The sequence below is a fragment of the Quercus robur genome, chromosome 11 (genome assembly GCF_932294415.1).
Source record: "Quercus robur chromosome 11, dhQueRobu3.1, whole genome shotgun sequence".
NCBI classification, from domain to species: Eukaryota; Viridiplantae; Streptophyta; class Magnoliopsida; order Fagales; family Fagaceae; genus Quercus; species Quercus robur.
Window position 1 is genome coordinate 52,478,451 of NC_065544.1, and position 27,070 is coordinate 52,505,520.

A 27,070-nucleotide genomic window follows, 5' to 3' on the forward strand; every position below is an offset into this window, starting at 1 on the left:
TTCCTTCCAAGGTTTGATTTTAAAACATGAATAATAAAATAGGACAGATGGACTATTTATCATAAGAAATCTCTCTTTAAAATATAAAAATTAATAAACCCAATAGTTATTTTTATATATTTTTATATAAATGATATACATCAAATGATTTCCTTCCAAGGTTTGATTCTTAATACATGAATAATAAAAATAGGACAGAAGGACTATTTAATATTTATCATAAGAAATATCTCTTTAAAATTATAAAAATTAATAAACTCAATAGATAAAATTTAAAAGTTCTTTTTTTAGAATCACTTACCATAAAAGTTAAAAGTTAAAACTATTTATTACTTGGTTAAAATAATATGATAAATCTTTATTGGGCTTTCTGTCAAGCTTAGGCCCTTTACCATGATAGTCTTTTCTGGTTCTACAACTCAGTTTTCTTTCATCACCCATGTGAGAGGAGCAGACCTGTGAAGGTAAAGTGTGAATGAGAACTTACATGAAAGAGGAATGAAGAAAAAGGGACTGACATAAATGAAAAGAGAGAAGAACAATTAAATATTGTCGTGTGAAGAAACTTTGGTTGGATGGGAACTACAAATCAACAACTAGGTCAAGGATTTGGTCCAACGAAACTGCACAGCCAAAAAAAGCTTTGGCAAATTCCCCCACTAGTGCCCTAGTTCATCTTTCTTTTGAAGAAGTTGTTGCGTTTGTGCGTCAAGAGTTTTGTAACCAAGAAGCTTCTGGATCTTCATCGTATGGATGAATTGAAGAACTTTGCAACCAGCATCTTTCTCAAGTTGGTGTGTTAGTCACATACTTGGATCCGTTTAATGGGTTAGTCATGTATTGGGAGCCGTGCATAGTGTTAGAGATATATTAGCCCATTAGCATAGGCCCAAACCTAATTCTACTTTGTGTGCAAGCCAAGTCTCCTACTTGTACTAGAAGTCTATTAGTCTAGGATTTAGTCTACTATATATACACATGTTATGATTCATTGTAACACAGGATTTGTACTACACTCTAATATATTATTAATGTAGCCCTTTAGAGTTTCCTCAGTGGATGTAGGCCGTTAGGCTGAACCACGTAACCCTCGTGTGTTATTGTGTTTTATACTTTATGCTTTCGCTTCCGCATCTATACTAGTATATTCAACATGGTGTATCAATGCTAATATTTAACATGGTATCAGAGCTACTGCTCTGACCTTTTCCTAGCGGTCTTGTCTTCATTAGTGTGACTTCCTTTCTTTTACTAACGCTTCCGCCATCACAACTGCCGCCGCAGCCTCTCGCCGTTGAACCTCCGACGTCATCCAGCCGTCGTCCTTGGGTTCCGGACTTGCAGCCGCCGTCGTTAAGGAGTTTCACACTGCATAGACCACTGCTCTTCACATCACCGTTGCGAATATTGCTCCGATTTCATTTTTGAAGGTACCACTGAGATCGTCCTGCGCCGATCTACACATTCGTGGAAGCCTCGCCACCATTGGAGACTGCACGCGCCCCCACGCGCCGCTCAAATCTGCTGAGACGCTGATCACGCGCCACCACGTGCCACCACGCGCCGCAGTTTCCTTGCACGCGCCATTCACGCGCCTCCGCGCGCCTCCACGCGCCGGAACCTGATCTGCTGACGTCATCACCTCTGCCACGTCAGCCCTAGCTGCGTCAGCATCCACTGATCTGCTGACGTCATCGCCACGTCATCCTGTGACATCATCTACTGGCCGTTGACCGTTGATCGTTGACCGTTGACTTTGACCGTTGACTTTTTCAGGGTTGACTTTTTCTGTCCAGGTTCTCCTTACCCAGTTTTTCGCGTAGATTTCATTTGTGCAGTCTATTTTTGCATATTTTGCTTCAAAATGAAGAATAAGGACAAGTCTTCTTCCTCTTGCAACAATTGTCGCCAACAATCCAACAAACGTTTTTGGAATTTTTGCAAACGTTTTGGCCATAATATTGAGACTTGCTATAAACGCAACAAATTAGCTGTTTCCATTTCTGCTGCTACTGTTGCTAACACTGAGAGTGTCCAACCTATGGCTCCCGTCTCTGCAAAGTCTCAGTCTTCTGGATCCACTTTCACCATTTCCAGAGATGACCTTATAAATATCATCGCCAATGTCATTCGTACGGTTGGTAATGCATCTTATTTCTCTTCTCTCTCAGCTTTATCTGGTATGTCTCCTACCTTTTGGCTTATGGATTCTGCTTGTTGCAATCACATGACACCTCACTCGTCCTTATTTTCTGACCTTAAACCTGCACCACACCCTCTTAATATTCGCACAGCAAATGGTTCCACAATGTCTGGTCATAATATAGGTTCCGTTGCGACCTCCAATCTCTCGGTTCCTGGAGTCTTTAATGTTCCTGACCTTTCTTATAATTTATTTTCTGTTGGACAATTAGCTGAGTTGGGTTATCGCATTATCTTTGATTATTCTGGGTGTATTGTGCAGGATCCGAGGACGGGACAGGAGCTTGGGATTGGTCTCAGAGTTGGGCGTATGTTTCCCGTGGACAACCTTCGTCTTCCACTTGTTGCTCCTGTTTCTGTTGCTGCAGCTGCTACAGCTTCTTCAATTCCTTCCTGTGGCCATGGTTTTCTGTCCTTACGGTATATTTAAGAGCAATCTTTGTCTTCCTCGGTGTTTTTCTTTGCTGCGTTCATCTTCTTTGACTTCCTACTACTGCAGTCAAAACTCTCCAGTATAGTCAAGCCACCGTTAGAAGTCGCATCAACACTGCAAGACCATTGCCTTCCTCAAACTACCGTCACAGAGCCAAATTTCATTCAAGAGATCTTCTCAACCTTATCAAATCTCAAGATTTCATCAAGTTTCCATCTTGAGTTTGAGAGGGGGTGTTAGAGATATATTAGCCCATTAGCATAGGCCCAAGCCTAATTCTACTTTGTGTGCAAGCCAAGTCTCATACTTGTACTAGAAGTCTATTAGTCTAGGGTTTAGTCTACTATATATACACATGTTATGATTCATTGTAACACAGGATTTGTACTACACTCTAATATATTATTAATGTAGCCCTTTAGGGTTTCCTCCGTAGATGTAGGCCGTTAGGCTGAACCACGTAACCCTCGTGTGTTATTGTGTTTTATACTTTATGCTTTCGCTTCCGCATCTATACTAGCATATTCAACATGGTGTATCAATGCTAATATTTAACACATAGAAAAAAGAGATTATCACTACATTACAAGTCCGGAGAAAATGGGCAAATGCCCCTTTTAAAAAAAAAATCTAGCATTTTACCACCTTTCCCAAACTAATTAATGAAATACCTCTCTTTTGAAACTCGATTTTCTCAAAATCGAGTTATAAAAAAAAAAAAATTCTGGAGTCCTATAGTGGCGTTTTAAGGAGCCTATAGTGATGTTTTAAAAACCTATAGTGACGTTTTGTAATCCGATCTCCATGAAGTCGAGTTACTTGCAATTTTTTTTCTTTTTTTTACCTATAACTCGATTTCATGGAAATCGGATTACAAAACGCCACTATAGGTCCTTAAAACGTCACTATAGGATCTTTAAAAACGTCACTATAGGGCTTAACTTGATTTTGAGAAAATCAAGTTTCAAAAGAGGGGCATTTCCCTAATTAATTTGGGAAAGAGGACAAAATGCTGGATTGTTTTTTTTTTGAAAGGGGCAAAAGCCAATTTTTTCCTTACAAGTCCAATTGGGTATTGGGGTAATGATTTAACTGTGGGTTAGTATAAGGTACTGAGATTTCTTTATTGGAATTCCTTTACTTATAATCACTTGTTTTGATAATAGTAGATTCTCGATAGTGGTGACCTTAAATTCACCCGGTGGGATTTTGTTCGGTGGTTTTCCCCATTCATAAACAAATCACCTATGTTAAATTTATTTTCTACTGCATTTAACTTAGTTGGTGATTTGTTTGTGCTACCACGTTTATTGCATGTAATTGAATCTAATTAATTTTACTTGGCTAAATTAATTTGATTAAGTTATAAAGAGGGTCAATACATTCTTGGCCTATCATTTTTATTGTTAGACGGGAGTAAGCTTTGCAATTAATAGTGTTTACATATCAATAAATTAATGTTTCTCATACTTTTTTTTTTCCAAGAGATGCTTGTCACTTTTGGTAATGACTTGAATAGATTCTTCTTTAACAAAATTATGAGTTAAATTAATTTCACCAAACCGAAGCTGGTCTCGTGGAATGAGATGGTAATTATATGTGCCATATTGTTTGTGTACAATGAAGAATTGATTAAGCTACTTGTAGCCCTGAAATCCAACTTTAATAAACATGAAAAACGGGAAGGACAAAAATGAGAATAAAGAAAAAAGGAAATTCCTATTAAACTGTAGCTATCTGTAAGAAATTGAAGAACCAAAGAAAATAAAGAAGCATATTTGTCTCTTTCACAAATGCCAAGTTGTGGAAATTGAAATTTCAATGGATACGTTGATGGACTCTTTGCAAGGACCACCACAACTATGATATGGGGAAATAATGCTTGTGCCATATAAAGTGGCACAACTTATATCAAAAACTCGCCCACGTGACGAGTTGTAAGTGGTAGAGAGGTGATGGTGGGTTTATGTGGGATCACCTTTTTATTGCTCACAACTTACCACGTGGGTGAGTTGTGGTACAACTTGTGTCACTTTATGTGGCACTAGCATAGCTCTATGGGGGTGATGTTTATTTTACTCAATGAAAGTAATGGATATTTAATTACAAATAAATTATTTTCCCAAAAATGCAATTAGGATGAGTAGGATAATTACAATCTGCTCAGTAATAATACCAATGTTTTGAGTGTCGTTCTTCTTCACAAATATCACAATAATTTTCTCCGGAGTCATTTTCAGGAGTGTATTGGAGAGTAAAAGAATGCTCATGTTGTTCATATTTTGCGCTACTTGGTAGTGTAGTACATTTAAAGTCTAGAGCAAATGCACAATCAGCCAGCGGAATACATAACCTTCGGAATCACAAACACTACATTTCCCGCTTCTTGTTGCACTGGAGAGGATAAGGGGGTGCTCATGACCATCATGGGTCAGCCTGTCTGAGGTCAAACTATAGTTGACATCAAGGTCAAAGCCGCATTTGTAACAATTATATGAGAAGTTAATGTCGGAACGAGTACAGGCACTACAAGCGACACCGATATCACTACCATAAGGATTCTTAGAAAGTGTGAGTAGGTGTTGATGAAGAGGGTGCCACTTCTTTCTAGGTAATTCAGCACAGAATTTGTGAAGAACGAAACGACATTGCGTACAATTATAAAATGGAGTCAAGATGGGCCTTTTGCACGCATCACACTTCAGTGGCGGCGCCACGTACAGGTCAGGGTGTTCCCAGGAACACCCTGACCTGAAAAAAATTACTTAAAAAAAAAATTTATATTTAAGCTAAATTAGGAACACCCTCAACACAAAATTAGGAACACCCTCAGATTAAAAAAAAATTTATCTGTTCAACTTTCAAGCAAAAAAAAAAAAAAAAGCCCAAAAAAAAAAGGAACTAAAATCTGGAAAAAAAAAAATTGTAACAGAGCCAAGCCAAAATTTATCTGTTCAACTTTCAAGCAAAAAAAAGCCCAAAAAAAAAATTGAACTAAAATCTGAAAACAAAAAAAATTTGAAATAGAACCAAGCCCATGGTAAGCCAAGCCCACGGTGAGCCCAACAGAGCAAACCGACCCACAGATTCTCAAAAAAAAAAAAAAAACCCAACACAGAATCAGACATCAAACTTACCCACCGTACCCCCGGTCACGTCGCTGCAGAAAAAACCAATCCCCAATACACGATACAGTCTATACAATACCGAGCAAAAGCAAAACAAACCAAAAGAAATATTGTGTTTATCAAAAAAAAAAAAAAAAAACCCAATACAGAGCCTCTGTACCAAAACGGCAAAACCAAACCAAAAAACCCCAATACTCGCTCCTCGGTCGCCGTAGCTCGCTCCTCGTCGTCATCGCCGTAGCTCGCGCCTCGTCATTGTCGCCGTAGCTCGCCCCTCATCGCAAATCGCAGATCGTAGACCGTAGATCGCAATCACAGTCGCCAGTCGCAGATCACCCTGCTCGGTGCTAGCAGATCGCAGTTGCAGTCGTCGTCGCTGTAGCTCGGTGTTAGCAGATCGCAGATCCCTCCGGACCGGCGGACCCTCCCTGAGCTTCAGCTCCCTCAAGGTATGTCTAATTTCTCTCTCTTTTTCTCTCTCAGTTTCTCAGTCTCTCTCTCTTTTTCTCACTGAGTGTGATTTTCTAAAATAATAAGCGTCTCTCTCTCTTTGGTCTTTTATTTAAATTAACTAAGTAACTCTCTCTCTCTCTCTCTCTCTCTCTCTCTCTCTCTCTCTCTCTCTCTCTCTCTCTCTCTCTCTCTCTCTCTCTCTCTCTCTCTCTGATTGGCTATTTGGCTGGCCAAATGAATCACTCCTCTCTCTGATTGGCTGGCTGAATGGATCATTGTTTGTCTTTATTTATATTTTGCTTTTTCCTGTTCTGTCTTTTTGAATTTGGCTTTAGTGTTTATTTTATCCATTGGTGCTGTGTTGGTCAGTGTGTGTTCTGTGTTGGTGTAATATTAATTGTCTTTTTGTGAATATTGTGATTTGTGAATCTTGCGAAATTTTTTGATTGGCAGGCAATTGTGATTGGGCATTAGGCAATAAGGCTTATGCTTGTCCATTGAGTGGGGTGGGGATAGATGGGCTAATGGGCACATCATGGCCGGGAGCACAATAATTAAAGCAATATAATATGTTGTACATGACACTGATTTAATTATTGTGTTGCATATGAAATGTGTAATGTTAGGTTTTTTTAGTGTAATGTGTACAAGGGGCTAAATAATATAATAAATTAAAGTAGTATAATTAATGACAAACAAATTAAAGTAATATAGTTTATTGTTACGCTAAACAACAATAATTAATAGTTTATTGTTACGCTAAACAATAATAATTAAAGCTGTATAATTAACCAATACATTATAAAAGACAAATAAATTAAATTATGTTAGGCTAAATAATAATTAATAATTTTATAATTAATGAAATAATAATATAACAAATTATAGTTTATAAAAAACAAATAAATTAATAAAATAACTAAACAACAATAATTAATAATTTTATTAATATTTCAAACAAACTTATAGTTTATTGTAAGCAACCTTTGTTCATTTATTTTCTTTTCATTTTTTTTTTCCTTTTGAGGTTTTTGGATGTACAACATGCAAATTTGTTTTGGTTTTAAGAATATATATATTTTTTTTAAAACACAAACTTCATACCGGCCAAATTTTGAATTTCGGCCGGTATTTACCGAAACGTCCCAAAACACTCGAAATAGACTGAAATGACCCAAAATTTTTTCAAAGTAAAATAGGAATACCCTGGATAAAATTCCTGGAGTCGCCACTGTCACACTTGTCGCTATTTTTTAGCTCGTGGGTGAGTGTTAATTCATGTTGACTAAAATGTTTAATTTTTGTAGTTATTTCAATTCCTTCTTCTCCCATAATTTTCTTCTTGACAACGTAAGATAATGAGTCCAACAGATTCAGTAGTTGTTGGCTCAATGGACTCCTTATCTTCATCTTTCAGCACATTTACGTTATCCTCGATTTCACCATCAGCTGCGCAACTGAGGTGGGCAACAAAAGTGCAACTCGAGCAATAGTAAAACCCATATTTTGTGTCCACCTTTTCAACACAAAGTAGACAAATCTGGTGGTCAAATTGGATCTGATGAAGAGAATAAGTGAGGTTGAGAGTGTGTTGGTGACGTACATGTTTGACAGTGCGATGTAAAGAAGCACATATTGGATGAACACAAAATGCGCATGTGAGACATAAGTAGGGCGTGTCCTTGCCTTCTTTGCCACAAGCATCACAAGTGAACGTGATTAACTTCCGTAAGAGGGTCAATGAATGATCATGAATCTGAACTTCCATGGTGTGTGGTAAAGGAGTTAATGAAGCACATCCGAGATGAAGGTTAAAGCTGCAGCTTAAACAACTGCATGAGAAATAGGAAAAGATATATTTTGCGCAGCGGTTGCATTTGGGATCATAAGCATATGGCTGATCTTTAGTAAGAACAAGAGGATGTTTTCGGTGGTGCAAGGGATGGTGCAACTCACGGAATAGCTCGAAACATGATTTATGAAGGTAAAACTGTTTGCATTTTATACAACGGTAGCTAGAATCCAATATTTTTTCCCCGCACAAATAACAAAAAAATATTTTTGTCTTCATTTCATAGTAGACCAACGGATGCTCTTGGCAAAAATGTTGAACCTCCATCGATCTATATTTCATGCACAAACAATATCTAATTTGTTTAGGAAAAAAAAAAAAAAAAAAGACTTTATAGAACAAGATTGGGTGGTACCCTGAATCCAAATTTATACATAGGGAAATATTAGAGGATATATAATTATATACCTTTATACAGGATCAGTCTATATTTGAGATGGCATCGCAACCCGCTTTAATGACTCCAATAATCTCCGGTGCTAGCTGATTGATATGGGAAACTAAGGGTCAGCCATGCATTGTGACCAAAAAAGAAATAGAGAGAGGTTCACATATGAAATTTGAAATGGAGTTGATGATCTGTTTTGATCAAGTCTTTTAGGTGCAGTTTGTATTGCACTTATTCACGTTGCGTTTTTCTCCTTCACGTTTTCTCCCTTTTTTTTTTTTTTTTTTTTTTACCTGAAGTTGGTTTCACGTGGGGGACAAACGGCCACATATTGATCTGAAATGGCACTGTTTGTGGGTCCCGTGTACTGTTTATAGGACCCACAAACATCTTTTTTTACCCAAATTTTAATTAAAAATGGGTCCCACGGTACTATTAACACATTTAAAAATTATTTTATTACAGTGTTTTCAGTTTTCAGTTTTCAATTTCAGCAAAAATAAGTTGTATCCAAACTCATAATATATATGTTGTGAACTTGGTAACTCGAATCAACTATATACCTCGACTCTTCCCAAACTCATATGACTCAGGAAGGTTTTAACTCGCCCAACTGTGCAGTGGTCAAAAATATATTGTTAATTCCAATGAATTAACAACTAAAATGAGCCCAAAAATATTGGGATTTAATATTTATATGACAAATTTTAAGCAAGCAAAGCATCCAATACTTCTAAATAATAATAGCAAACCTCTTTTCAAAAAAAAAAAAAAAAACACAAAAATAGTAACAGCAAACCACACACACACACATACAAACAAACTTGCAAACTCAAACTTCAATACTTACAAGAATAAGAATTTAAGTTTGGCTTCACAACATCCCTCAAGAAGTTTCTAAGTTGATTCCAGTTTTCACTTCTGTCAAAGTTAAGTTCAGCTAATTAAAAACTCATAGAACTAAATGGTGCTACTTTTTCAATATTTTATCAAACTATGATCATGGTGGCAACAACAACAACAACAACAAACTTCTCAAACACAAAAGAAATGAAACAAAGAAAGAAAGAGAAAGGAAACAAGTGAAAATGGAACTTATCCTCATCGACTTAGATTTATGTTTCATCTTCTCTTTTATTATCAACTCTTTACTTTATTTTGTGTTGTACTCCTATTTGAACTCCAATATAACATTTCCCTTTTCCCCTAATATTTTCTTACTAACATTTTATTTTTTTCATTCGTTTAAGAGACTTTTATCCATCTCTCTTCAAGTTATAAACATATGTGATACTATTTCATAGGGTTGTCATAAAATTTTCGATCTTCTAATTAATAAGTTGCTGTGATCACCTATTTATCATCTTTAAAAACAAAGGAAGAATCGGGTGGGCTTAGACATCCGAAGCTTCCCTCCAAAAGAAAAGAAGAGAATATTCTATTTTTAGCCTCAAGCAAAACCTTATATTTTCATTTTAAGGCGGTCAAATAAGCGGAGAAAAAGTGAAAAAAAAAAGGCAACATCATAAGTACAAGATAACACCATCAAGCGAAAATATAGAAGACTGAAGAAAATGTGAATGAAAGGCATTAGGACTTGCTATGCAACCTAGGGTCCTATGCTTCTCCCTCTAATATGTTATATTTTCCTTTTCTATATTCTTATTGTCTTAACGTTTCTTATTGCTACTCTCCATGGACCATGCTTCACCATTTGCTTTTCTATATCCTTATTATCCTTACATTTTCGTGCACTGACAAGATCCCAATCCTTGTGATTTTTTCATGATAAATGACATTAAGAAACTATAATTTTATCTTTAAGGGAATGTAGAACAAGTTATACCATACACAAAATGCTCTATTAAATAATGTGGGACAATTATCTTTTTTTCTTAGAAAAAAATACACACACAAGAGAGAGTAAAATGGGTAAAAGGTATTGTAAATTCAAGTGGAAATTAACAATCAAATAGGCCCAAAATTTATTGCATTCAACATCTATATGGAAAATTTAAGCAAGCAAAGCAACCTATTGTTTATGGATAGCATTAGAAAAACATACACACTTATTAACAAAGTTTTGAAAGCAACCATCACTACTAGTATTAACAAAGTTTTGTTAAAACTATGTTCTTTTGAAGATCATAACTTCTAGTATATATAGGACTCAAGGGTGTTACTTTTTGAGGATAAAACATGGTCCTTATTATTTTATCAAGTTATAATCATAACATTGTGCCCAAAAAAAAAATTTCTTCAACACAAAAGGAAAAGAGAAGCAATTAATAGGCTAGGTATTTATGCTTTCCAATTTAGATTTATATTATGTTTCTCTTTTCTCCGGTCACTTTTTAATCCATGGACAAATTTCATACGAACATTTCTTTTTTAAATGTCCACATAAATATTTTATTTATTCATTTATTTACATATCTCTATTTAGGTTTTTTTTTAATTTTATTTTAAATTTTTTTATAATAATTTGATATTTACAATAATGGAGTAGATGAGATTCAAATTCTAGTTCTCTTTAGAAATGAGAGTAAGAAATGCAATTAAACTACGATACACTTAAGATTCTATCTCTGATCTCATTTTGGATTAGGAATTCTTGAAGTGGAATTTACACAAAATTGTAATTTGAAAATTTCATTATTGACTTCCTTTGTTTAGGTTAACAAAAAAGGTAATTCATTTGTTTTGTACAAATTTTAGGCTTGAGATTTTCATTTATTCAAATTGATGTTCACAACAATTTTACAACATTTTCACAAGAAGGACAAGTTGTTATGGGTTGTTATTATTGATGGGCAAAAGAATAATTTCAATGACAGGTTTATATTAGAATTAATAACAACTTACCACCTATGTTTTATTATGAAAATATTGTAAAAACGTTGTAAACGTAGTACTTCTCATTCAAATTCCAAGTTCAAATTCTATAGAGGAATGCATCATTTAAAAATTCTATCAACATTACTATAGTCATCCCACCAACCAATCCATAATTAATGCTCTTATGGGCAAAACTAAATAAATGCTATTGGGCACTCAAATTTTTAAAGTGTAAAATTTTAGCCTTATATTTCAATTTAATTTTGCAACATGAATATTGGTGCCCCAAATTTTCATATTTCTTATATAAGCCTCTTAAGTTTGTTTATAAAAGTCTAGTTCAATCCTTATTTATTCTTTAAAGTATTGTCCTCCCACCACCACCATCATTGTCATTGTCAATGTTGTTGCCACCACTAGTCAATATCGTCACCACTATCTCCACCACTGCTCATAGGCATTGTCAACATGGCAACCACTAACATAATGATACATACCATCTGTCATTAAGTCATTGTCACCATCATTTCCATTGTTATTATAACTACAACAATATTCTAAAATTGCCCAAAACAAAAAACCCTCTAAATTTTGAAGATATACTTGACTAATCAATATAAATTTAAATTAATATATTTAAATATCCCATCATTTTGAAAATTTTAAGAAATTTTCGGAGCCATGTTTTTTAGCATTAAGATATATTAACACCATTATGTGAAAATTCAAACAGAAGAAAAAGAAGTAAAGTAATGGAATTCTATTTATTTATTTATTTGATTGGGGAATTCTAATTTGTTAAGCAAACTATAGATTCATATGCTTCTTTGTGTATCATCCGTTACCTTTTCTTTATTATATTCATACTTTCTATAACATTCCCTTCACTGGCAATATTTCTTAGTATTTTTTGTGATTCTTTATAGATTTGAAGAAAATAATAAATGCATTAAGAATTCAAGAGAATTTATGGAACTATACTTTTTATCTTTCCTTAGAATATATTCAATTATTTCCAATAAAAAATGGATTATTCTAAACTTGAAAAGTACACTAGTAGCTAGCTATAGTTGGTAACTTGAACATTTTTTATTTCTTTCTATATGGTTGAGAATTGGTAACTTTGAATTTTTTTTTTAATAATTTAATTGTTACAATAAGTGGGGAAAGAAGAATTTGAACTTCAATTCTCTTGATAAAGGAGACCAATAAATTACAAAGACTCTTACCGCTTCAACTTTTAGTACTATAATAGTTTTACTTCAAAACTGTATGGGTTTTGTTAGGAGTAATATTTCTAAAGTAGGACAACACTTGAGCTAGTTTTTCCATTTTTTTTTTTTGCTTCCTCATTGAAAAAACATAAGCATCGTATGTCTAGAACAGAAAGGAAAAGAGCTATTGCCTTATGCCTAAAGTTATATTAAATTGGCCCTAGGTCCAACCCTTCTAACAATCAACTTGTTTTTCTTAAGTTTCAGGCTCTTTCATCTTCGCACGATCCATATGAAATAGTCCAGCTGTGGTCCTGTACTAACGCCTAGGTGCTACGTAGTACGTACGCGTAAAATTTGTTTAGGATAAAATACAAAAATCACCCCTAAGAATTAGGTTAATGCCATTACTAAGTACTACTAAACTTTTAAAAAAAAATCCAATTTGTTACTTAAGTCCAAATGACACTTTATACCATTTGAAAGTTTCATGCTCCTTTAGGTTCTCTACTTTCTTTCAACAGCTTATCTTGTCTATGTTATGCCAATAATAGAGAAATGCAGTCAGAGACTAAGATGAAAGCAATAGTAAGGGATTTTTGAATGGTGTTAAATGACGTTTTTGCTTAGAGAGCATATTGGATAATTTTTAAAAGCATCTAGCATTAGCCTAAACCTCAAGGTTAATTTTTTGTATTTTATCCATTTCTTTAATTAATACAACAATAATTGCATGCACGAATCTTTTTATGACTAATGGCAACAAATCTTCATTTGGCGACTCCTTTGATGAGTGGAAACTCTAGAAACTTTTATGCGTTCTTCTAAGAATGTCAATTCACGATCCTTCTTCATGATTTCCATGGATTAATTGTGCTTTGACTATGTGTATTTGATGTTGGAATGTTGTTTGATCAAGATTTTACCTAGATAAACTAGGACTTTGATTTTGATTCTTTAATGTGATTATTTTGTGTGAAGTTTTTGTATGAAAGATTTGTTATTAAAGTTGTACTACAACGATGGATTTGTCAAAAGTTTCATTGAATAAAAAAAAATTGTGTAATATTATTTAAAGAATCTCTCTCTCTCTCTCTCTCTCTCTCTCTCTATATATATATATATATATATATATATATATACATATATTCAATTCAAATTGAGATTCTCACTATTCTAAAAGACAAAGCAAACATCTATTTGTCCCTTTCTTTGCTTGGACCTAAAACAATGCAAACTAAATCTTTTATTACCTCCATTTATAAGGAGAGAATGATGAATATAAATAAGCTATTAGGAATTGGTATTCTAAAAGACAAAGCAAAAATCTATATATCCCATTCTTCCCTTGGACCTAAAGCAATGCAAAGCAAATCTTTTATCCCTCCATTTATAAGGAGAGAATAATGAATATAAGTAGGCTATTAGGAAATGGTATTCTAAAAGACAAAGCAAACATCTATATATCCCATTCTTCCCTTGGGCCTAAAGCAATGCAAAGTAAATCTTTTATTCCTCCATTTATAAGGAGAAAATATTAGCTTTAAGGTACAGTAAATGTCTATCTTTAAAACAATATTTATCCTTGTATATGCCTTATTTTGTAACTTTGGAAATTTTATTTTTTGAATAAATTTGGAAAAGGGAAAATTTTTCGAAAATTGATGTAGGGAAAAAAAAAATATAATCACATATTGTCACATTTGGGGTCAAGGACAACAAAGTATTTTTCTGGATAAGAATTGGAGTTCTTGAATGGTCTTGTGAAAAACTTAATTTTGATTGATTAGATTTTGGTCTTAAAACGCATCAAAATGAATGAAATTGCAATATTTTAATTTCCCTTGGGCGAACCAATTAAAATCAACCCAATGCTTGGTTTTCATTAGTTCAATCAGAAGACTTATCATGTTCTTGCAGGCACTTGATAATCCTGCAAGAAAAGTTTATAATTTTTATATTAAAATTAATTATATGTTTGATTGTAATGTAATTTAAGATTAAATGAGCCCAATATCATTTGGAGTAAATCCTTAGGAAACCAATCTCATTCAGGCTCAATCCCTGATTTTGACTCCTAATTATTTTTTAGGGAACTTTTACAGACGTTTATTAGACCTTAGCACTTCAGTTGGGCTTAATTGTATTTTAAATTTTTGTGTGATTATTCTTGTTCAAATATTTGTAGACATCTACCATTAACCCTACATCTTACTTCAGCTTAAGAAAGTAGGAAATTTTGTTTGTAATTCATAATCAGTTACTGCAAAACATTACTAAATTTGATTCAAGGAATATAAACTTTGGATTCTTTTGCGGTGAGTGCTTGTAGCTCATTCTCTATGGGACTTGTGTCTTTTCAGATTTGGAACCCTAAGATTTCGTTGAGCTGAATAGCTAGGCACGTAAGACAATTATTTGGGAAAAGTTATGGATTGATTTAGAAAATATTTGGCGTAAATGCATTTTTAGTCCTTATATTTTGGTTTTTATCCATTTTGGTCCCTATATTTCCATTTCACCACTTTTAGTCTCTAAACCAATTAACGTGTGTTATTTTAGTCATTTCCGTTAGTCAACAGATGAAAATGAAAATAACTAAAATAACTAATGGAGGGATTAAAATATTATTAAAAATTTACTGTAGCACTCATTAGATTAAAAAAAAAAAAAAATCAAGATCTATGTTCATCTTCATCAAGAACACCAAAGAACACAGACCCAAATTTTAAACATAAGAACACATGCCCAGATTTACTTGCATTTTCTTGGCCTTTCTTGTCAACCAAACACAAACACAAACACAAATCGACCTCTAGCAAGAACACAAACACAAACCTAGCAGTAGATCTTCTCAGATTTTCTCAAACCACAAAACCCAGATATACAAAATCACAACTCAAACCCAAATTTTCTCATCTTTCAATCAACAATGAAACCTCCAGCAAATAAAATTCATAAACCCAGAAAATTCAGCATAAAAACACCATAAATAAATAAAAAAAATCATAAATTCCAAAGCCCCCATCCTCAAACCCAAGCAACATGATCTCTGATCGTGCCCAACCTTTGTTGGTCTGATCGTGCCACAGGTTCAGGCCTTAGCCTTATTGGACCGTCATCGTCTTTGCCACAGATCTACACCACCGAGAAGCTAACACAATCTCTAATCTACAAACCCAACCAAAGCCTCAAAGCTAACACCGATCCTCAAAGCCAAGAAGCTAACACGATCTCTGATCTACAAACCAATCTCGTCGCCGTCACCTCCTTCAGACCCACCCACTGATCTCACCGCTGTCAGACCCACTTGCCCATCTTGCCACTATCAAACCCACCCGCCCATCTCACCTCCTTCAGACCCACCCACCAATCTGTGGTCCTTTACCTCTCTCTTTCTCTCAATCTATCTCTCCCTTCCCACTCTCACTATCAATGCTTATTTTTTAGGAAGATTGAATTTTTTTTGTTATGTATTTTTGTTGATTTGGTTTATATATTCAGATTTCCTATTATAATATTAAAGTAGAGGGTCTGTGTTCTTTGGTGTTCTTGTTGAAGATGAACATAGATCTTGATTTTTTTTTTTTCTAATCTGATGAGTGCTACAGTAAATTTTTAATAATATTTTAATCCCTTCGTTAGTCATCTCAGTTATTTCTATCTGTTAACTGATGGAAAGAACTAAAATAACACGCGTTAATTGGTTTAGGGACTAAAAGTGGTGAAATGGAAATGTATGGACCAAAATGGAAAAAAGCCAAAATATAGGGACTAAAAGTGTATTTACGCCAAAATATTTTTAAAAACATTTTAAGAGAAAAGAGGAAAGTAACTAACTTTTTTTTATTTTTTTATTTCTCATGAAAATGGTATTAATTTTTTGTTAACAAATGCCCTAAGCGCCCCCCCCCCCCCTCCTCGCGCCGGGCGGAGGTTTCTACTTTTAACTCCTTAAAGTTCCTTATCTGCCAAATTGACCCCTAAGACTAACTTACGTTAGCTCTTATGGATGAAAAAATCACGTGACCATATTAAGAAAACAATAACTAATTCGGACAATAACTAATTCGTTCTACTGGTTACATAATGGTCACATGATTTTTATGTCTATATATAAGAGTTAACGAAAGTTATCTCACTGGTCAATTTGATGGATATGGAAACCTCAAGGGGTTATAACTTTATAAGCTATAGAAAAATAAAATGTAACATATAAAGACACTTAAACCTAAAAGGCATAAACCCAATAGATATGTGTTCAGTTATGTTATATTAACTACTCATTCTTCTCATCATTATTCAGTGTGAGACTTCACTCACACGTATAACCCAACAATCTCCCCCTCACGTGTGAATTTTGTTGGAAATATGCATAAACGCAGCGGAAAGTTAAACGGATCTACTTCATTCACAATCTATAACATGCACTATGTAAATTTAAGAATTCAAGTATAAGAGAGCATACCTTGAAGCGGTGAATTTCAAAAACTAAGATCAAAGCACTTGGGAATACTTTTAATCTTCACTCCAATTCCACTAACGCCCAAGAAGTGTGGACTCTCAATTGGTTACAAAGGATGAATTTGAGAGTGACATACACTCACCTACACCATTTTTCAATGATGTTTTTCTCATTTTTAAAATTCTATACGTTTTTCCGTTTGTATCTAACCAATTATCTAATTGGGCTGACCTTTTGGGCCTTTCCAATTGGGCTTAAGTGTGTGGCTTGGAGTGGGACCAAAAGGGACCAATAAGACACTAGCTCCAATGGGCCTTGGGCTTTTCTGTCAACTCTTGACAAGTCCAAAATTACCATTAACTATATTTAATACCACTATATAAACAGTTGCACTTTAGGCCTTATCTATAAATTATATCCCAAGACTTTATTGTACATGCAACCTCTTCATAAAATATTCGTAGTAATACAAAGTCATTAATGTAGACTGTCACTTTGTAAATTACTACATCTTAATCCTTGAGTACCCGGTTTAATCCTTTTAAGTTATTCACCATATATTTATGAAATCCAATTTCATAAATATATACTTTAGTAATTTCTTATTAAAGTGGCTAGGTCTAACTTTCTAAATAACTAAACCCATTAAACTTATCTCAAGGGAATATTTTATATCTCCGTTAAGAGACTATGAATTCTATCTTGAGAATATATGTTCCATCAACACTAAATGTGGCTGCCCAATATAATGAGGTTTTGAACGTTATTTTAGATCTCACTCCTGATATATCAAAGCAACCTACACTTCATGATCAAGTCCATTATTCTCTCAAGATTAAGAGTTCATGCAAATATAAGTCGTGAGATTTATTATTCAATTGACAGTCTTTACAAGAATAATAAATCTCACAGCGGTCCAGTTTAATATGTTTTAACTCTTAAAATATATTAACATATCAACTAGAAGTCACCACTTCCATGATCAAGACAAATCATCTTAGTTGATACATTATAGTCTTCGCAGATGAAACGCCCAATTTCATCACCGACTACGAACTAAATTCTGAGTTTACAAAGAACTTGTAATTTATATCTTCTGTGACTTTTCACATAAATCACATACTATGCATCTCATGGACTATATGATAATGTCCAAATATTCATGTTACCATTATTTCAGATAATAATAAAACAAATTTATTAATTACAATATTAAGTCATACATCATGTCATACATAATGTCACACATAATATCATACATAGCATCATACAATAGGATTTAAGGGCACTAATCCTAACAAATTTTTGCCTCTCTGTGGGTTTTAAGACCTCTCTTTGTGGACCATGAACAAGTCTTACTCTCTCCCCCTTGCCTAATGGGCCTTTCCCTTCACTAGTGCATCATCCATGGGCCTCTACGTGTCAAACCCACATGTCATTTATCCTCTATGGGAACCTCGCATCTCATCGTTGTTTAGCACCATTGGCAATAATACTCATTTCTTAGACCTTTTCCAAGAAATGAGTACACACCCTGTTCCTACTCCAACTGCAAAAGGAATCTCGTTAACCTTGACTCCTTTATTCTACACACCACCGCGTGCTTTGATACCACTTTTTGTAGAGATAAACACCTTGGAGAGCTTCCTTAAATAATTAATATAATATATAGAGACACATTTTAATCCAAAAGGCCTAAACCCAATGGGTATGTGCTCAATTATATTATATTAACTAATCATTCTTTTAATCATTATTCAATGTGGGACTTCACTCTCAACTTTGTCTTGTAAATTTGTTAATAAACATGAGCTTAAACTTGTCTTGTTAATTTGTTTATAATAAACATGAGCTTGAACATTTTTATTAAATGGCTTCATTCTCAACTTGCTTTTGTGTGAGTTTGTTATTGATAATGGAGGTGAAGTTCTTTGATCTTAAGAAGCTAAGGTGGAAGCAAAGTGTTGATGTTTACAAGTCCAAGAAATTACTATATTTAAGTTTTGCTCATATATATACACACATGCGCACACACATATCTAAGTTTTGCCCATAATGGAGGTATTGTATCTAAATTTTGCCCAAATGAGTGTCTATATATATATATATATATATATACACATGTATATACACGTGCGCACACACATATAGTAAAATTTACACATTACACATTATACTTACGTCAAGTGGGTCTCAAATCGAACAAATTACCTTCATGGACAGCTTACCTTCTGGCTGACTGGGTTGCTAGCTTCGCTGTTGGATTAGTCTTTGAGAGTGAAGAGAAATATACTTCTGGTCATGACAAAGTGGATGATACTGGTCTTCTGATTTTGTGGGCACCTTTCATTTTATTGCTGGTTGGTAGGCAGGATAGAATAACTTTCACAGTGCAGGATAATGAGCTGTGGCACAGACACTTGATTTGGCTAATTCTCCAAACTCTCCACCACTAGTTTTTTGTTTATTCAATCAATTCACCCAAACAGACTATGGATCCCTACACTTCTTCTCCTTCTCCCTGGAATCATCAAGTATGCTGAGCGGACGGCTGCATTGTATCTTGCAAGTTTGGAGAGTTTTGGAATATCTGTACTTGAAGAATCGAACCCAGGACCCAATTATGAGAGATTAATGAAAACATACTCCACGTTCAAAGAGATGGGTCTTCCTATAAAATATGAATGTCTCTAAGACAAAGAAGCAAGAGAATCCCAGGTGGGCAAATTCATTACAAGAATGGTGAAGGAGGGGAAGCTGGACAACCGTGAGTTGGTGCAGTATACTTATGGCATGTCAAATATGTACAAGGGACTCATTGTCAATGTCATGTTCAGCTCTAGTGAGCATAAGGAGAGTCGAGACTTCTTCTCTAAAAGAGATGCAAAAGATACATTGAGAATGTTAAAGATCGAACTCAACTTCTTTTATGATCTTCTCTAAAAAAATTTCCGGGCTCTAACACTGCGTCACTAGATTACTATCATAAATATTCTTATAACTATAAGAGGTTCCACCCCCCCCCCCCCCCCCCCCCCCCCCCCACACACACACACAAAAAGAGAGTATGGTAGAATTTCCCATAAAATCAATGTGTTTGTTCTTCCCTAATTCGGCCAAATATGTACTTGGTAATGCAAGAAAAATAATGTACAAGATTTAGACGATAAATAAAAATTTCTTTATTCCAGGAACTCTAAATATGTGTACATCTAAGTTCTGAAGAAATTATAAGGTCCTCATGGTGGACAAGTGATGTGGTTCATCATTCCACTAAAAGACTCCCACTTATTTAAAATTGTTGAGTTAAATTTTTTTTTTTAACAGAAACTAATTATAGACTCAGCAATTTTAAACAAATGGGAGTCTTTTAGTGAAATGATGGACAAATGACATGGTTCACCAGAGGACTGTATAATTTCTCAAAGTTCGGGTACTAGTAGTTAGTTTTATTGAATCAACAATGAGCACAAACATACTCCCCCGGAGAAAAAAAATAAAGCATAATTGAAATTAAGAGGGGGACTCATTAATGTTAGAAAATGCTAAAGTTGTTACCAATTTTATTACCAAAAGCTTATAAATTGATATTGCAATGAATGTTTCTTTTTGAGTTATTTCAATAACATAACAATCAAATTTTTGCATTACTTTTTTTTTTTCTTTTTATGATTGATGACATATCAATTGATAAGCTTACATCCAAGAATAAAAAGAAATAAATAAATGCTAAGCACATACGATTTTTTTTTTTTTGAGTAAAAAGCACATATATATGATTGATATTGGGATATTACAATTTTTATTACATGAGACTTATATATTGATATGTCACAAAATCATAAAAAAGTAATAATTCAAACATTCATTTATTATGTTATTGAAATGACACAATTTACATTTATTGCTAGATAGATTTTACCAATTTTACAGTAAAATTGGTAGGAGATTTAACATTTTCCTATATAAAATTTGTGTCATTCAATTAATGTTTGACTCAATCTATTATTTTTGACCATGAGGCTTAAGGTAAATTGGAAGACTATTAACCGGAATGGGTGATATATTGAAAGACAACTTTTCATCTAGAATTGCTTTCTCCCACTTGAATCTTGTTACCACATTATGCATAAACACTAGATTTCTAATCGAGCATACTCCCTCCCAGGACACATTCGAGGTCCTCCTCCAAATGGTACAAAAGTGTAAGGTTCAGGTCCATTCCCTTCAAATCTTGAAGGATTAAATTTCACAGGATCTTGAAAGTATTTGGGATTTTTATGTGTCGAATATGGAGTCCAAAATGTCTGCAAAATATATGGATTAACACTAAGAATCACCATTATAACATAGAGAATTGATGTATAATTTAGCTCATGTACTGGTAACTTGGTAAGTGTCACATACCTTCCACCCTTTTGGAATAGTAAAATTTGTGTAAGTGAAGTCATTTACAACCTCTCTAAATGTTCCTTGAGTAGGCGGTGTTAGCCTCATAGACTCAAGTGCCACATTCCAAGAGTACTTCATCTTGCTAATGTCGTCCCAATTCAACAAATCATTCGTGCCTTTAGATATTGCAATTCCCATTTGCTCTGTAAGGCCCACTTTTTCATTAGATTAATCATTCGAAATTTTATTTATAAGTTATGTCACCTGTCTAAAGGCATATAGCATACCAAACAAAGTTTCTATTTCTTCTTAGGGAGCCGCAGTAAGGTTTTGCATCTATAGTGTGTATGTAGATGTATTGATAATGCTAGACCATTTAATAATTTTATATTAGATATGTATTTTGATAAATGAACCATTAAATTATATTTTTTTCCTTATACCTTATATTTGTCGAAAATATCAAGATCATCATAGATCAATAATTGTCTTATTTTTAAAATATTTTCAAAACATAGGTTATGGATCGATCGAATAATAAATCACATAAGTTATTGATCAAATAGTACGTAACATTCGATTAATATGTAATTTGACATGCATGTTAAAAAGTACAAAAATGTTTAATTTAAAAGTGGAAAATTTCATATTTTAATCCAAGAAGAAGTTATTAAGCAGTGCTATATTAACAAAGATATACACCAAATTTAGTTGAATATATACATATAGAAAATATGAAAATGAATTCTAAACTGAAATTGTTGTTGATCCCCAACCGCAATACAACATTATACTATCGAAAATTGTTAAATGGTAGAGACACTAGTACTATTGATAAAGTTTATTTTGTACTAGGAAACAAGGCCAGCCCAAGATAGTTTGAGGCTGCAAAAATTTTAAAGGAGTTTTTTTATATTTCACTTAATAAATATGTAAGGACTCAATTTGTAACGACCCAAAATTGGTTTATTGGGTTCGAACGTTAAAGGCTCAAACAATAAATTTGTAGAGAGTGGAATGAAAGGCTAGGTCTTGGTCACCGGACAGTGGTTGGTTATGGTGTTCATGATAATCGCACAAGGGTTAACCGTGCTTGCCCAATAAGTCTTTCTCCTCGGCATGGACTGGGAGGCTTTGGTTCTTGGAGGTTCTGGTTCTTGGCCTTTTTTCCCAGCCCCCTCTTTTTGGCTTGCTTCCTTCTCCTTTTATACTAACCTTCAGCCTCTCTCCAACGTCCACGTGTAGGTTCAGCTTTCTCGGGATGATACTTGTCCTATCAGCCCATACCCAAAGTGGTTGGGGGTGGTTGTAAAAGCTGAAAAGCATTGCTCTGTCAGGTGCAGAGTACTTAATCACAGTAATGGTAGCCCTTCCCTTGTCCTTTGTCATCACACTGTTCAGGGATCCTTTACCCATCAATGTAGAGGTGTTTAGCTTTTCCATTAACTGTTCATATACCGTACTTACTCTTTCTTCCAGGAGCGCTTTGGGATGCCGATGACAGAATCATTCTCGGCTATATCTCTAGGCCTTTTGGACTTTCGTTGTATGTCTTCGGCAATATCCCTCCTCGGCTTGGGTCTTGGGTCATACCGTAAAGTGGGCCGGGTTCACAAGTTCTCTAGCCCCACAAAATATTTAATTTATTTTTTATTATATATTTTTTATTTCAATTTATTATTAATTCTTACTTATTATATAGGTTTTACGAACTGACATATCACCAATAAAAAAATAAGTTATTCAAACATTCATTTATTATATTGTTTAAATGACATCGATGATCATATTCATGTCACATTAGTTTATAAATTTTTTGTTGTAAAATTTGTATTAGCTTTAGCATTTTTCATTCACTTAATGTTGATTGGGTTATATTTCTATTAATTTTTTTTTGTTAAAAAAATGCTAAACTTACTACAAATTTAATTACAAAAAACTTACAAACTAATATGACAATAAGGTGGCATTTTAACAACAGAATCAATTGAGTATTAAATTATTCGCATATCAATTCATAGAACCTATGTAATCAAACTAGTAATAAACTAACATAACTCTAATATTTTAAGACTTCTTAAGCATAGAAAAAAAAAAAAACATGTAACTCACATTTTTTTTTTCCTTAATTACCCAAAAAAAAAAAAAAAAAAAAAAAAAACCCCTTACCGCCCCCATACTTGGGGGCCTTAGGCCATGGCCTAAATGGCCTAGGCCTAGGACCGGCCCTGCTAGGAAAGAAGTGTAGCTTAATTGTAATTTAATTGAAAGAAGCCAGGGTTAAGTGTTGAGAAGTACCTTTGAAGACCTCACTGTAAACATGAGGAAACTCTGCTAGATACTTCAACACAAATGTGATAGCTGAATTTGTGGAATCATGGCCAGCAATAAGTAAGGACATAATTCTACTAGCAATCATCATCTCATTAATAGCTTTTCCATGCTTATCTAATTCAAGGAGCGAGTGAGTCAAAAAGTCACGAGCAACCGTCCCATTATTCTCGGATAGCTCCTTCTTCCTCTGTTTGATGACTTCTAAAATCTCCTGGCGAATAACTTTGCCTTCTCTTATGGCACGGTTGAAGGTTGTGCCTGGTATATTTATAGGCACAGACAGTAAACCATGCATGATAATGGCAAAGTGATCAGCAAATTTTGTTACATGGCTGTGATTTGTGACATTTAAAAAAAGCCTACAAGCCAATGCAAAGGTATATTTCATGGAGAGTGGATAAACTTTGACTTTTCTGTAAGGAGACCACTGTGTCTCCAAGTGTTCCTTTGCCATGGAGTCCATGATGGGTATGAAATGTTGAAGAGCTTCGGGCTTGAGAAATTCAACTACGGACCTCCTCATTTGAGCAAAATCTTTTTGGGCTACATCTTCAAGAAGTTCAGGAGAAGATATAATTTTTAGCATGGAGCGTGGCCACCAAGTGGAGAGATTTTTTTTTTATCGTTGTAGAACAGTGACTTGTTTGCTGAAGCACCACAAAACACAACCATGTTCTCACCAAACAGTGAGGTTTTGAAGAGATCCTGTGAATATTTTCTCATTCTGTCGTTAAAAAAGCTCTCTTGGGTTCCTCTTCTTCTAGCCGTGGCAAATTCCAATGTTTCTCCAATGACAGGCCATCCCTTTGTACCAGGTGGCAACTTGGCATGATTGGATTTTTGTTTATATATAAGGAATATGAGAGAGACCGAAATACATAGGATTACAAGTTGAAGCAAGTTTGGGAAGAAATCCATACCAACTTCCACAATTACAGCAATGAGCAAGACGTGAAAAGGTGATGGACAAGCTGTAGCAAGTTTAGCTAGGATATATATAGGAAAAGAAGAGTGCTTGCATTTTCTAGAGAGTGAAAGATTTTAGAGAAAAAGGTTGGTCAGAAGCCACATTTTCATTGCTTGCCACGCATTCGACCTGATCTGACCAAGGATAACATGCATTGGTAACCCAACTTTGAAAACCAATCTGACTCTCCTCACTACGAACAAGCCGTATATCTTGTTTCAGTTCTCTTATCTGACAATATCTTGTGATTTTGATTAGCTTTTGAGTTTTGATATGATTTGGTTTGGTATCCAACAATACAAAATTATTATTTTTACTTTCAACGAATAACTCTTGGCCTACCAAACAAAATGATTGATATCCGACAATACATCTTGAACTGTGTATCAATGCATGAGATAATTGGTCAGGATAAGAGAAACCCATTCCCACTTGAAAGTGTTCAGACTTCAGATTGTGCAATCCAGCAATATCATGAAATAAATATGGTCGTGGACCCATGCATATGGGCATTCATATCATATATTGAGATATTATTTATTGTCCTAAATTATTAGGCTTTATTTATTTTTCTTTTCTTTTCTTAATAGAAGGGGCTTATTTCGTTTTGGATGTACCAAATTATTCAAAATAATTTTTTAACATGCTTTATAATTTATTTAAAAAACCAATATATTTATTAATAAATTTTAAATAAATGAGTTTTTTTTTCGTGTTGAGAAAATTAAATAGTTGTGAAAATTTACATATTTTTATGTAAATGATATACATCAAATGATTTCCTTCCAAGGTTTAATTTTAAAACATGAATAATAAAATAGTACAGAAGGACTATTTATCATGAGAAATCTCTCTTTAAAATATAAAAATTAATAAACCCAATAGTTATTTTATATATTTTTATATAAATGATATACATCAAATGATTTCTTTCCAAGGTTTAATTCTTAAAACATGACTTTAAAATAATAAAAATTAATAAACTCAATAGATAAAATTTAAAAGTTCTTTTTTTAGAATCACTTACCATAAAAGTTAAAAGTTAAAAGTATTTATTACTTGGTTAAAATAATATGATAAATCTTTATTCGGTTTTCTATCAAGCTTAGGCCCTTTATTAGGGGTGTGTGCAGGTCGAATTGGGTGGGTAAATGCCAATTTTTCTATCTAATCTGTCACTAGCAAGTTGCGAAAATTCCAATTTGCTACCAACCCACCAAAGTCTAAATCTGGCGGATTGGTTACAAATTTTGGTGGTTTCAACTTAGCGGATTAGGTGGGTTGGGTAGGTTGATGTTAACAATATTTAAAATATATATATATATATATATATATATATATATATATAACAAACTACAATTTTTTATTAAATAATCTCAAAATATAACTAATGCACAAAAAAAACTAAAGGTAGATTTCAATGAATAATCTCAATTCTAATATAAACATAGGGTCAATGAAAAAGAGATACATCATCTCTAGCAAAAGTAGGCTCTACCTCACAACTTAGGAAATTAAAAAACAGTAGGCTCTACCTTACAACTTAGGAAAATTAAATCAACAAACTCAAAGTCTTAACGTTTCCAAAGTCACATCAAGGATTAAAAATAATAAATAAAAAATTAGACAAAGACAAAGAACTAGATGATCTATATACTTATGTAATATATAACATATTTAACTTGAATATACAATGAACTACTTGAATATACAATGAACCTGCCTGCTAGAATGGCTTTGCTTGTAATATTATAATACATTTTATAATATATAAATGGATCAAATGATATAAACCAAAATAAAAAAGACAAAAAAGAATTAAACAATAGAAGACAATACCGCAATTACATACCTTTGTGATTGTCGGTGAAGAATTGAAATAATAAAAAATAGGCTTCAAAAAGGTTAAAGAGGAAAGAGAAAGGGAAAGACAGTGGTTGAAGGTGAAAGCCAAAAGTAAAAGGTGAGAAGAAAAAGTGAGACCTAGAGCCACAAAGTGTATACTGTATACACAGCTAAAGTAAATGGGATAGGTGGTAGGTAGGGTGTTTAGGTTTCAATGTTGACTTTTTAGATTTTGTTTAAGGAATTTTTTGGGGCCAATCTATTCAGGGAATTGATTATTGATTAGTTGTAAAAATTTATTAGGTGAATTGATTAACTTTAAATACTTAACAATCTGAACTAATATATTTTATTTTTTATGTATGTATAATTAAGCAGGTGGGTCAAATTGTAACGGGTTGGCAATTTTTCAATCTATAACCCAATTCAATCCGCAATTTTGGGGGTCTAACCCAGTGGCGGAGCCAGGAATTTAGGTCAAGGGGGGCAAGATTAAAAGACAAAATTGAAAGTCAAAAACTAATCTAAAAAAATTTAAACGTGAATATTAAGAGTATGC

The 27,070-nt window shown here is 33.8% G+C and overlaps 1 protein-coding gene and 1 pseudogene across 1 annotated transcript; both read right to left on the reverse strand.

Annotated features, from left to right (window-relative positions):
• Nucleotides 1-4,798: 4,798 nt before the first annotated feature.
• Nucleotides 4,799-8,007, reverse strand: LOC126705221 (uncharacterized). Its single transcript, XM_050404130.1, has 2 exons — nucleotides 7,567-8,007; nucleotides 4,799-4,950 (listed from the first exon to the last, which is right to left on the reverse strand). Exons 1-2 carry the CDS (start codon nucleotides 7,982-7,984, stop codon nucleotides 4,799-4,801), a joined length of 570 nt encoding a protein of 189 aa, XP_050260087.1. The 5' UTR covers nucleotides 7,985-8,007.
• A 12,932-nt stretch (nucleotides 8,008-20,939) lies between these two features.
• On the reverse strand, nucleotides 20,940-24,650 carry LOC126706660 (beta-amyrin 28-monooxygenase-like; annotated as a pseudogene).
• Between the last annotated feature and the right edge of the window lie 2,420 nt (nucleotides 24,651-27,070).